The sequence below is a fragment of the Hypomesus nipponensis genome, chromosome 24 (genome assembly GCF_054491055.1).
Source record: "Hypomesus nipponensis isolate SF chromosome 24, ASM5449105v1, whole genome shotgun sequence".
Lineage (NCBI taxonomy): Eukaryota > Metazoa > Chordata > Actinopteri > Osmeriformes > Osmeridae > Hypomesus > Hypomesus nipponensis.
The window spans coordinates 8,325,223-8,337,500 of NC_140384.1; the positions used below are offsets into that span (position 1 = coordinate 8,325,223).

A 12,278-nucleotide genomic window follows, 5' to 3' on the forward strand; every position below is an offset into this window, starting at 1 on the left:
AGAAAACAGGAGCAGCAGGAAGAAGACAACAAGTGTAATCAGCTGATTGCAGAGAGTGCAGTTTGTGTGTGAGATAGAGAGATCATCTGTGAGAGAGTGGGTGGGTGTGAATGCCAGAGAGACACACAGAGAGTTTGTGTTTGTGTGTGCTGCAGTTACACGGGGAGTAACTTTAGGATGGATGGGAGGACATCAAAGTAGTCAGAAGCGACAGGTAAGTGTCTTTGAGAGCCAAACTTTCATAAATATGATTTTTGAAGTGACTTGTTATGATTGTCCTCCGGAGGTCTTGTGTTATAAACACAAGTACTCTCTCTCTAACTGTTAGCGCCTTGTTTAAGCATTGAGTGTGTTGACTTTGTATTGGGTGTGGAGCAGTCTTATAAAAGAAGACCTCATAGTTTTGTATGTCCTCCAGACAGCCAGTGGGCACGGCTGAGGTTCCAGACAATGACCCAGGAACAGAGGCACATTCATTGGGCTCTTAAACTAGAGCAGCCTCCCTCTCTCTGGTCCTCCCTAGCAGATATATGAACACGCAAACCGTTCACCGACTACACTGGTTCTTTTGCCGTTCGCGTGGTTCCGGGTGGTTCTGTGCAGGTTCTGTTGCAGTGTGGTTCTAAAACACCAGCTCCCTGACTGTGCCCCATGATGAAGAGGGAGGCTCTGAATGGGACTTCACAATTCAGGAATGTGTGTGTGTGTGTGCGCGTGTGTGTGTGTGTAAGTGTGTGTGTAGCCACTGGCAAGACTTGGAAGCCCCTCTCTTGTTCCTATAGCAACCATGATGTAAGCCCAGAGGGGCAACTTAGTCCCGTCTTTCTCTCCCTCGCCCTCCCAACACTCCCCTTTCCCCCCTCGCTCCCTCTCTCTCTCTTTCTCTTCCTCGCCCTCCAAACACTCCCCTTTCCCCCTCGCTCCCTCTCTCTCTCTTTCTCTCCCTCGCCCTCCCAACACTCCCCTTTCCCCCCTCGCTCCCTCTCTCTCTCTCTCTTTCTCTCCCTCGCCCTCCCAACACTCCCCTTTCCCCCCTCGCTCCCTCTCTCTCTCTTTCTTCCCCTCGCATGGGGCCGAGCGAGGCAGCCGGAGCTGAAGTGACGGCAGTGGGAATGAGAGTCAGGGCGGCGGAGCGCGGTCGCTGTTCAGGAACGTCAGGAGGTTTTTCTGTTCAGGAGAGCAGGAGGAGGAGGAGTAGGAGGAGGAGCAGAGCTCTGCTGACGCTCACAAACACTCACCTGTGTTTCTGGAGCTGAAGGTGCAGTACTGTAGGACGTGTGTCTTTCTTTGAAGCAGGAGTATGGTGGTTTGGAGTGGGGTAAAGGGGGGTCTTGGCACTCTGTTGAACATCAGAGAGAGATTGCGGTCAATAGGGGTACGAGGGGGGGGGGCAGTGGGCTTTGGAACAGCTTCCGTTATATTCTTTTGAGGCGTGGTGTTCCAGTGGCACCTCTAAGTAGTGTGGAGGACACGTTGAGGAACGGGGTGAAACATGTAGGACTAAAGGTTGAATGGTTCTAGAGTGATTCTGCAGCAGACAGTGGTGTTCTTGTGCTGGGTCCGGACTCTAAACCCAGCCCGGAGTTGGTCGTTTGCATTCTGTCGGACTTTCAGTGTGCATAATTTGATTAGGCCGGTGCTAGCCACATTGTTCACAATGACCTACTTTACACTGCTTCTGTTGTGTGGATAGAAGTGTAGAATACATCCCCTCGGATTGACAGTTTAGCCTAGAGTTTACTTTTTGTGACGAAATGACCGGATTTGATCTGTTTTGAGTTTAAATATAACATCTCTGGTATGTTGTAAGATAATCTAAGAGTAAGACTAAAAGAGAATATATGACTGGAAAGTCCGTCACTTGTAAAATGTTGTCATTTGGACGATACTGGTGCTGGTTTTGACGGTGCTAATCACCAGGTTAGTTCCGGAATTGGATTACCCTTTTGGATTGGTCAATTTACTGCGTGACCTCTGACCTCTGTTGTCCTGTCAGGTTCCAGCCCCGCCCCTCTGATGAAGGCAGCCCCTTTGACGTCGTCCAAGAGTTCTCTCCTACAGTGGTGTCATGTCTGACCAGCGCAGCCACTCCCTCCCACAGCCAAACGGACGTGTTGGGGGCTCCAGCCCCAGAACCACCCAGCGAAGCCCCAGACATGCTCAGCTTGGCTCCCCAACCGGGGGCTCCAGCTCCAGCTCTGCCCGGCAGAGCCCCCTCCTAGAGGGGACGAGCTCCGGACGGGACTCCGGCCTGTTGTGGGCCCAGACCGAGGAGCTGTTTGAGCTTATCGCCTGCTCCCAGAGCCAGCGCCTGGACGACCAGAGGGCCAGTGTCAGCAACTTCCCCGAGCTGGACCTCTCCCTGCCCAGCCTCGGCCATCGCTGTGGGGCCTGCAGAGTCCAGGGACCAGGTGAAGACTTCTTCGACATGCTCGTCGAATATCAGGTGAACAACCACGATGACCCTTCTGTATTGTCTCTGTCACAAACAAAGCTGAACACGGATGATGTCGCACATATCATTCAAACGAACCTCTCTCTCTGTCTCTCTCTCCTTCTCTCTCTCTCTCTCTGGTCCAGTCTTCCAGGATAGAGGACCAGAGGTGTACCCTGCCCGACCCGGGAGGTTCTGACGCTGGTTCTGAGGGACATGAGGACTTGTTCAGCCTGATCCAGCGGGTCCAGGCCAGACGTATGGACGAGCAGCGGGCCCTGCTGCACACAGAAGAGGCCCAGGCCAGCGGCACCCTCCCAGAAGCAAAACCTGCCCCTAAACCCAGCTAGAACCAGGATCAGCTAGAAGCTTCTAGAACCCACTAGAACCTGCCAGAACACAGCAAACCAGAACCAGATCACTAGGGGGCGTTGCTGAATAAGACCGCGCGCTGCTTAGAGAGACTACATAAACCTTCCTCCTGGACTTTTGTGAACTTCCGAGCACACAGGTAGTGTGAGCTTCGTGTCACTTGTTCCTTCATATCTTTCATATCAGGAGTCTGTGTGAATCGAGGAACCAGGGTATAGATAAAACTAGAATAGCTCGCTCTCTGCATGTCCCGACTTTAATCGTTAGAAACTGAAACCATGAGAAGGCATGGACATGTAGAATTGCAGGTTCCCTTCTCGGCCACACGATGGCAGTATATTATTGTTACTTTGATTGTAATGTGACCGTGTCTGATGATGTTACTGACTCAACATATGATGTACATCACTGTTTCTCAAAACCCACACTGCCCATACCTAACCATAAGGACAGGTGTAAGCTGGCAGCCTATGTACTCTGTGCTAATCTCTGTTCGGCTCCCCGGCCGCAGGTGGGTAGGATGTGCTGACCTGGGTTGTAAACCCAGGGCCCGACGCTGTCATGTTTTAAATAAAGAAGGGAGAGGAGTTCTTCCATATTAAAAAAGGTGTTGATGATTACTGGGAAGTCAGCCTGTTTCAACTGTATTTAAATGTGACTGGTTATTTTGATCCTTGTAACACGAAGACAGCCAAAGGACAGATTTCTTCTTTGCACAACATTTTGGACATCATACTGACATATCATGAACTGCGTTGATGGTTTAGTTAGATGATGCTGAAATTCCAATCCAGAACGCTTGCCTCCTCGCGGCAAAGATAACTGCCAATCACAGGCGCGCATAAAGGTACTTCGCGCGCAGCATCCAGCGGAGAAGCACCACGACACGCTGAGGGTGACAGAGACGAACACGTCGCATCAGGATTTTAAAAAGATGAACACTCAAGAAGCCAAAGAGTACCTCTCAAAACGTCATATCCCGCAACTGTTTGAGGTAGGACAATTATTTTACTCACACCTTTGTGCACTCAGCTATTTCTCATAGTACCAGTCGCTAAAAGTTTACCTATTCATTACAACAACAACGTCACGTTTCATATAGTTTATAAAAAATACAAAAAAGTTGCTTTTGGAAATTAAACATATGCAGCATTTTGCGTAGGAGGCTGAGATCGATTGCTTATGAACATCTATTTAGACAGATGAAGCGTTAATATTTTACTATATGGTTTGACGGCGAACCATGCCATAGTATTACCAGGAATTTGGGGGCCCGTGAAATTAAATTCCACTGGGTTGCATAAAACATACAAATTATTGATCAATGGTGACAATGTGAGAATCATAATTGGATGGAAGACGGCAATGTTTTGAAGTCTTATAACCCTATAATGTATGTTGACTGATGTGTGCAGGGCTGAGTCTGTAAAGGAGAACACGTTGAGACTCCAGCTCTCTGTCTCGTCTCAAGCCTCAAGCAGGACCTTGAAGCTTGAAACTGTCACTATGGTGATATAACCAGAGTGGGCCTTAAGAGACCTTTAAGTTAGACCTGAGATGAGTGTGTGTTTCACTTTTTCTGTATGTATGTGGGTGTGTGTGTGTGCGCGTGTAAGAACGAGAGAGAGGGAGGAAGAGAGAGAAAAACACACACATACACCTACAGACACTAGAGAGGCCAGCCCAGTGTCTGAATGTCTGAGAGGGCTTGTGTTCAGCATGCAGGGGAGATTTAGCATATGCACATGCTAGACACACGGTCGCCTTGGAGACGGCCGCCCTGTGTACCACATGTGACTCACTGTCATACACATTCAACAGGCCTTGTGGTGGGAGGGAGAGAGGAGGTCTCTGTTATTGTGGCTCTGCTAAGGTGTTTTTGTCCTTTTGACGATGACGGGGGCACTACGCCACCAAGATGTCTCTCCTCTCCCCTCCTCTCTCCCCCTGCCCCCCTCTTCACCACTCCTCTCCCCTCCTCTCTCCCCCTGCCCCCCTCTTCACCACTCCTCTCCCCTCCTCTCTCCCCCTGCCCCCCCTCTTCACCACTCCTCTCCCCTCCTCTCTCCCCCTGCCCCCCCTCTTCACCACTCCTCTCCCCTCCTCTCTCCCCCTGCCCCCCTCTTCACCACTCCTCTCCCCTCCTCTCTCCCCCTGCCCCCCTCTTCACCACTCCTCTCCCCTCCTCTCTCCCCCTGCCCCCCTCTTCACCACTCCTCTCCCCTCCTCTCTCCCCCTGCCCCCCTCTTCACCACTCCTCTCCTCTACCATCAGACAACATCTGGGGTCCAGTGCTTAGAGCTATGTCACCTGCTAGGATTGACATGTAAATTCACGCACACACAAACACACACACAGGGTTCAGAGACAATTAGCATCACAACACAAGCTGAGACAGAAGGGAATGACCATTCTCTGAAGGGTTTCTGCGCTGAAGAGAACATTGATATGCAATCAAGCATCTTAAATGGGCTGCTCTCATATCTCTCATATCTGTACCTACTCTCTCTCTCTCTCTCTCTCTCTCTCTCTCTCTCTCTCTCTCTCTCTCTCTCTCTCTCTCTCTCTCTCTCTCTCACTTACACACACTCTCATCCTCAAGGAAAGGATACATCCCATTGATTGTGTGTGGGTGTCAGAGCATGTTAACAGGGCTGATGTTCCACCGACCTGAGGATCCTCTGGCCTTCCTGGAGGGCTGCCTGCAGAGGGCCGCAGAGCTGGGCGGGCCGGAGGGAGTGGCCTGGGACAGCTTCCTGTCCACAGACAGGAAGGTCCTCCCCCCCATCGCCTCAGGACACTCCAGAAAGGCCACCAGCAAACTGGGTACGCAGCAACGAGGCTTCTGACTGCAGCCAGTCAGCTGACTACAGCTGGCGGGCCCAGATGAACGCGGGTCTTTGTTGTGAAGGCATTTGTTCCTCGAGCAACCAATGAGCCGCTGGTTCTGTCCCTGTGCTGGTTCACTTTCATTGCTCTTCACTGTGATCAGATGGCTAGTTGCTCTGACTAACAGAGGGTTCTGTATTTTAGTCTGTCCTATTGTATTGTATTTTCTTTCTATTCCATTCTGTCTTATTCTATTCTGCAGCAGAGCCAGTTCCTGGTTCTGGTTCTGGTCTTGGTTCTGGTACTAGTGCTGGTGCTGGTTCTGGTTCTGGTTCTGGTCCGTACCGGCGCTATGAGCGTCTGCCTCCAATCCAGGCCCAATTCTCCATCGAGAGTGACTCTGACATGACAGAGTCAACGGGGCTCATCCAGGAATACGATGTGTTCGACCCGGCCAAGCCACGCCCACCCATCATCTTCATCATCGGTAAGGCCCCATATCCTCATCTTTACTCGCAGATCCAGCCCATGGAAAATGGTCCCCAGAGACAGAAACTGTCACGATTGTCCTCCTCGTCTTGGTTCCCCTCTCTCCAGGAGGTCCAGGGAGTGGGAAGGGAACCCAGACAGCCAAGCTGGCAGGACAGTACAGCCTGGAGGGCGTGTCTGTGGGGGAGATTCTCAGGAACCAGCTGCTAAACCATGCCTCCAGCGACAGGAAGTGGGAGGTCATCGCTAAGATCATAGCCAATGGCGAACTCGCGCCTCAGGTACGGCCGTCTCGATTCGCCGCCCTGCGTCTGCACTTTGACGATGCCCCCCCCTTTCTCGACCTCTCCGTCACGGTCTCACCAGAGGATCCGGTTGTTGTCCTGGGATGTTGTTGTTGTCTAGGAGACCACCATAGAGGAGCTGAAGCAGCAGTTTATTCAGAGGCAGGCAGCTAGAGGCTTCATCGTGGACGGCTTCCCTAGAGACATAGCCCAGGCCCTCACCTTTGAAGAGCAGGTGGTTTTCCTCTACTTTGGTCTCATCTCCTGTGTTTGTACTCTACTGCAGTGGTCTTTAACCCTGGTCCTCAGGGACCCCCTGTCCTGCATGTTTTAGATGTTTCCCTGCTCCAACTCCGCTTCTCCCGCCCGCCCAGATTGGCTCCCCAGACCTTGTGATCCTCCTGGCCTGCTCCAATCAGGAACTCCGCCTCCGCCTGGAGAGGCGGGCCGCCCAGCAGGGTCGTCCCGACGACAACAGCCACGCCATCGAGAAGCGCCTTGAAACGTTCAAACACAACATCACACCCATCGCCAAGTACTACCAGGAGAGGGTGCTGTTGCTAAGGGTAGGTAGGGGTAGGACTGGCTCCTGCTCTGCTCCCAATCACCCCCCATCTTCTCTGACAGTCCTGCATACTCCTGTCCTGTAGGGGACACTAGAGGACCTAACCCTGATGTGTTGCTCTGGTTACGCTCCTGATTCAGGTGGACGCAGACAGAGAAGAAGAGGACATCTTCTCAGACATCAGCCAGGTCGTCCGAGAGAGACTGTTCCCCAACTGGACAGACACTGAAGGTAAGGAGAGAGAGGTAGAGAGAGAGAGGTAGAGAGAGAGAGGTAGAGAGAGGTAGAGAGAGAGAGGTAGAGAGAGAGAGGTAGAGAGAGAGAGAGAGAGAATGAGCGGAAAAAAACCGTTGTCTTTGTCCTTCTATGCTCCAATGTCTCTCTCTCTCCCCCTCTCCTCCTCCAGAGATCAGCAGTCCTGCTGAGTCGGCTGCCAGTCTGCCAGTCACTCCGTCTGAAGCCAGCCCCCCCCCCTAGCCTCCAGTCACTGAGTCTCACCTGTCCACTTCCTGAGGTGTTCTGTACAGACATCTGTAAATGTTCCACACGTTGCGAATACGGTCAAACAATAACAATGGCCGCCTGTTGTCAACAGTGGCTTGTCCTCTGTGTGTTCCACCTCTGTCCCTGTAGGAAGGGGAGGAGTCTGTAGATCTGTCTGTCTGGTGATATCAGTCCTCCATCTTGATTCTGTTGACGTCCAGAAGGTGATAACGTGCGCCGTCTGTGTAACCGTAAACATGTGCTGTGGGTGTGTGGGCGTGGTCATCACACAGAACCGTGACCGGGCTGAGATAGGATCAGGACCAAAAACACACGTTCTATCATCTGTCATCGGATTCCCTCTGTACGTGTACTACGCCAATAAAATGTGTGTTTGTGTCTGCACTACCTTCACAGGCTGTGGAATGTGTGTTCTCAATCTCTTTATCACTCACACACACACACAATCAGACACCAAGACGGTAACCATGCACCACTCTACCCCACTTGAGAGTAGGGGGAGCTGGGAGGGGGGGGGAGCTGGGAGGGGGGGGAGAAGGATGGGGGGGGCAGTTTAACCCCAGAGGTGTTCGCCACTCAGAGTTCCAGTGACGTTGTTGCTGTGGTGAAGTGGTTCTATTTGCAGTTTCTTCCTATTATGGTCTGCCAGGGCTGCAGCTTAGATAAAGCTTATCTCCTGGCCTTGGGGGGGGTATAAAGGCTGGGGAGAGGCCGGGAGAGAGCCCTCCATCCTTCCACCTCCCTCCTCCATCTCTCTCTCTCTACGCACACGAGCAGGCGACATGGCCCCGAAGAAAGTAGAACCCAAGAAAGTGGAACCCAAGAAGCCGGAGCCAAAGAAGGAGGAGGAACCCCCCAAGCCCGCGGAACCGTTACCTCCCAAGGAACCCGAGCTGGACCTGAAGAGTGTGGTTCTGGAGTTCAGCCCGGACCAGATCGAGGAGTTCCGGGACGCCTTCACCCTGTTCGACGAGACGCCGGCGGGCGAGATGAAGATCACGTACGCCCAGTGCGGGGACGTGATGAGGGCGCTGGGCCACAACCCCACCAACGCAGAGGTCCTCAAGCTGCTGGGGAAGCCCAAGCCGGAGGAGATGCACCGTGAGCTGCTGGACTTCGACACCTTCCTGCCCATGCTGCAGCACATCTCGCGCTCCAAGGAGCAGGGCACCTTCGAGGACTTTGTGGAGGGCCTGCGCGTCTTCGACAAGGAGGGCAACGGCACGGTGATGGGGGCTGAGCTACGGCACGTCCTCGCCACGCTGGGGGAGAAGATGACGGAGGTGGAGGTCGACCGCCTGATGGTGGGCCAGGAGGACGCCAACGGCTGCATCAACTACGAGTCCTTCGTCAAGCACATCCTGTCGGGGTGACCGCTTCCTGTCTGATGGACCTCGCCTCTGCTCGGGGGTCAGCTATTTCATCTACGACCTCCCCCCAACGATCTAGTAAGGATACAGACCAGCTGACTTGAGACCAGCCGGTCTTCTATGACTCTTTTTCATCCCCCCTACCTCCCCAAACCCCCAGTTGATATCTTCTCCTCTGCCTCCGTCAAATATGTAGCTAATAAAAGTTCGACCCAATCACTTCTGTCGTCCTTTGTGATATTTGCAACAACACATACAGTCCATATATAGAATGATTGTTTGATGTTTGAATATTGTGTTTGGCTCTCAGAGCTGATATTGATCTGGTTGAAGCTTGTATCACGCTGTGAGATTTGCCTCTTGGGGGAGTAGTGCTGATGTCAACATAATTAGCTACTGACAAACAACAGCACAAAACACAAAAACACAGGAGGTAAAAGGATGTATTTGTTTGGAGGGCTGACAGGGTGGCGTGTGTGTGAGTGAGTGTGTGAGTGTGTGTGTGAGTGAGTGAGTGTGTGTGTATGTGACAGTATGTGTGTGAGAGTGTGTGCGTGTGTGTTTCTGAGGAGTGACGGGTAGCTCTCCTGTCACCCCAGCTGCTCTCCTCAGCCGTAGGCACGGTAACGCCACAACATGGCCGACCAAAGTCGTCTCAAGGTTAGTCAGGCGTTCTGAACGGCTGGATCCAACATGCCAAGAGCCTGGGGTATTTATGAGATGGGAGTTTCCCCCACAGTTTCTGTCGCACGATAGAAACCCCTGATCAGATTAAAGTCAAGGAAACTCAATTAAATTCACAATCCTCAGAGTGACAAACACTGTTGCCCTTGTTGTTGTTTTCACTCACAGGACCATTGGAGACCTCCAGCGACAGCAACAAGAAACGGGAAAAAACTGAGATAAACTAGAGAAAAACATTCCTATGACAGTAATAGAAAAGTGTCAAAGCCAGTAGCTGTTTCACATAAAGAAGTTTATTCACCAAAGACTGGTGTTGGACAGTGAAGAAGGTGTTCATACTGCATAGAGGTTACATCTTACCATACGTACAGTAAAACAGTCTTAACATCACTATAGGTTTATATAGAAACTGAAATTAGACATCATACCAACTTGGACCTCAGGACACAACCTAGCACTACTCTGAACCTTCAGCCACCATCCCTCTACAACAAAGCTATCCTGTGCTCGACTTTACAGTGATTAGAATGCGGTGATGCAGTCTTCATAAGTGATCATCTCTACATAAGCCAAAACTGGAGCTTAGATTAGTTATTCTAGATTGTCACTTTCTCTTTAATCTCCTCGTCCCTGCTTGTTTGGTTAAAAGTCCCTCCCCCCCTCCCCCTCCCTCGGGTGTTCCGCAGAAACACACATCCGACCGCTACTCTGATTAATTATTCACGATATATAAACAGCTTTTCCGTGTATTACTCTCCGTCGTTGTACGTGGTTTGCCTAGCAGGGGGACGGGACAGCCTCCCAGAGCTGGTACGTAACACACACACCTCTCATGCCACATCTAGACTCCTCCTTGCATGTCAATCACACTTGTCCTCCAAGTGGACAGGACAGTGGGGGGCGGGGCTTCGACCGGCTTTCACACAGTATCCACAGGCTCTGTCTACAGCCCCCGGGGCCGTTGAACCCTCTGAATAATAAAATGTGTAAAAAAAAAAAAAAAAAAAGACAATAAAATTTAACGGGTTAAAAAGGTCTTGGCTGTGTTATTTCTACCGAGTGTATTCTGTTATGTACATTTGCGAACACTAGGTGGCGCCACAGTTGAAACTGGGAGCTGGGATGGTTTCAGAGGACCAGAGAGAGAGAGAGATACAGACAGATACAGAGAGAGAGAGAGAGAGAGAGAGAGAGAGAGACAGAAAGAGAGAAATACAGAGAGATACACAGAGAGAGACTCAGAGGATCTCCTCAGAGCTCAGGTGATGTGTGTGTCTGTAGGACCAGGGTGAGTCTGGGATCCTAGACGTCTGTGTGGAGGCCGACGTGTCCCAGAGGCCAACAGGTCGTCTTGTCTGTGGGGAACCACGACGACGGGCCCAGAAGCGGCCAAGAGAAGGTTGAGGTAAAAGAGGAACCTTGACGTAGTACCAATCCATCACTATCACCATGGCGACACGTAAAGCAGATGAGTCGGGAGGTCATGACTGTCCACGTCTACGCTGTCGGACTAAACCTGCCCCCCCGCAACCACGACGCCTTCCCTTCTCCTGCTGTTGAAACTCTTCACCACCAGGGGGCAGCAGTCAAAAGGCTGGGACAGGGCTCACTCACTGCCCCACAGCCAGCCCAACCTACCCGCCCTATCCCTCCTCCCGTTATGCCCAACTGTCTGCCTCCATGTCCTCCTCTTTACGGAAGCTCCACCATGGAGAGAGGTCTATTCTGATTGGTCTGCCGTGTGAGGCCAGGCCTGTGGTTGGTCAGATCCAGGTAGAGGGCGGAGCGTAGAAAGCGTGGGTAACAGTCCTTTTCCATCAGGCTGTAGATCCTGCTCTGCGCTAACAGGAAACAGGAAGTAGTCAGGCCGCCTGGGTTCTGCAGGTTCTGCTGGGTAGCTTCGCGCGTCCATGAGTCCAGGTTCACCTGAGAGACACGGAACCAGAAGATCAGAAGTCAGAACATCTTCATAGGATAGAATTGACAGTCGGAGTAACAATAGCTGAGCTACAGCAGTTAGAATCTGGCCCAGGCTCTTTACTGCATGTAATCCTCTTCTCTTTCTCCCCCCACATTTCCTGTCCTCTGCATAAAGGCAGAAATGCCACAAAAAAAAATGTAAACATCAGTTGGCAGGAGAGTGTTGATCTGAAGGCATCCTGAAAGCTCTGATGTGACAGGATATGAGCTGGTCTGAGGCATCATCTCACCTCCTTGCAGGCCTGAGTGGAGATGAACTCGGAGAAGATCTTATTGGCCCGGGCGGCCATCTTGGACTGCGTCCTGGTCTGGTGGAATTTCTCACAGGCCAACCAGAAGTCCAGGTTCTCCTCGCTGAATTCAGACCTCAGAAAGCCCCGGAACACTGTGACGCCCACTGTGAACACACACAAACACATTTACATTTAGTCATTTAGCAGACGCTCTTATCCAGAGGGACTTAAAGTAAGTACAAGGACATTCCTCCCGAGGCTAGTAGGGTGAAGTGCCTTGCCCAAGGACACAATGTCATTTGGCACAGCCGGGAGTCGAACTGGCAACCTTCAGATTACTAGCCCAATTCCCTAACCGCTCAGCCACCTGACTCCCTACACACGCCGTTTCACGTGTTAGTCCATCACGGAGCATTCTTGCGTGTGCTCACGTGTGGTTGTGTGTGTGTGTGTTCGAGTATGTGTGGACTTACGTTTGTGGGCCAGCAGTGTGTCTAAACTCTCCCCCCACTTCAACACCTCCTCTGGGGCTGG

The 12,278-nt window shown here is 51.8% G+C and overlaps 4 protein-coding genes across 4 annotated transcripts in view; 3 read left to right on the forward strand and 1 right to left on the reverse strand.

The window, feature by feature from the left end:
* Nucleotides 1-1,081: 1,081 nt before the first annotated feature.
* Nucleotides 1,082-3,402, forward strand: gpsm1a (G protein signaling modulator 1a). The gene is made up of 3 exons (XM_084689990.1): nucleotides 1,082-1,258; nucleotides 1,997-2,446; nucleotides 2,581-3,402. Exons 2-3 carry the CDS (start codon nucleotides 2,069-2,071, stop codon nucleotides 2,782-2,784), a joined length of 582 nt encoding a protein of 193 aa, XP_084546116.1. The 5' UTR covers nucleotides 1,082-1,258; nucleotides 1,997-2,068; the 3' UTR covers nucleotides 2,785-3,402.
* Nucleotides 3,403-3,709: 307 nt separating this feature from the next.
* Nucleotides 3,710-7,868, forward strand: ak5l (adenylate kinase 5, like). Its single transcript, XM_084689988.1, has 8 exons — nucleotides 3,710-3,800; nucleotides 5,446-5,632; nucleotides 5,898-6,122; nucleotides 6,233-6,405; nucleotides 6,530-6,643; nucleotides 6,783-6,974; nucleotides 7,114-7,204; nucleotides 7,380-7,868. The coding sequence occupies exons 1-8, from the start codon at nucleotides 3,741-3,743 to the stop codon at nucleotides 7,448-7,450; spliced, it is 1,113 nt and encodes a 370-aa protein (XP_084546114.1). The 5' UTR covers nucleotides 3,710-3,740; the 3' UTR covers nucleotides 7,451-7,868.
* Nucleotides 7,869-8,224: 356 nt separating this feature from the next.
* On the forward strand, nucleotides 8,225-9,056 carry cmlc1 (cardiac myosin light chain-1). The gene has a single exon (XM_084689989.1). It carries the CDS (start codon nucleotides 8,260-8,262, stop codon nucleotides 8,848-8,850), a length of 591 nt encoding a protein of 196 aa, XP_084546115.1. The 5' UTR covers nucleotides 8,225-8,259; the 3' UTR covers nucleotides 8,851-9,056.
* Nucleotides 9,057-10,192: 1,136 nt separating this feature from the next.
* rgs3b (regulator of G protein signaling 3b) overlaps nucleotides 10,193-12,278 on the reverse strand; it is a 22,149-nt gene continuing 20,063 nt past the window's right edge. The window contains 3 exon segments of the mRNA XM_084690027.1: nucleotides 10,193-11,457; nucleotides 11,742-11,908; nucleotides 12,218-12,278. The exon segment at nucleotides 12,218-12,278 is cut by the window's right edge and continues 1 nt beyond it. Of these exon segments, the coding sequence (XP_084546153.1) occupies nucleotides 11,224-11,457; nucleotides 11,742-11,908; nucleotides 12,218-12,278 (462 nt within the window). The 3' untranslated portion in view covers nucleotides 10,193-11,223.

Bases quoted from the DNA above. Each gene is read 5' to 3' on its own strand.
- gpsm1a (XM_084689990.1), top strand. From the start codon at position 2,069: ATGTCTGACCAGCGCAGCCACTCCCTCCCACAGCCAAACGGACGTGTT. The intron at 2,447-2,580 runs GTGAACAACCAC...TCTCTGGTCCAG, and splicing joins ACATGCTCGTCGAATATCAG to TCTTCCAGGATAGAGGACCA.
- cmlc1 (XM_084689989.1), top strand. From the start codon at position 8,260: ATGGCCCCGAAGAAAGTAGAACCCAAGAAAGTGGAACCCAAGAAGCCG.
- ak5l (XM_084689988.1), top strand. From the start codon at position 3,741: ATGAACACTCAAGAAGCCAAAGAGTACCTCTCAAAACGTCATATCCCG. The intron at 3,801-5,445 runs GTAGGACAATTA...TGTGGGTGTCAG, and splicing joins ATATCCCGCAACTGTTTGAG to AGCATGTTAACAGGGCTGAT. The intron at 6,975-7,113 runs GTAGGTAGGGGT...CTCCTGATTCAG, and splicing joins AGAGGGTGCTGTTGCTAAGG to GTGGACGCAGACAGAGAAGA.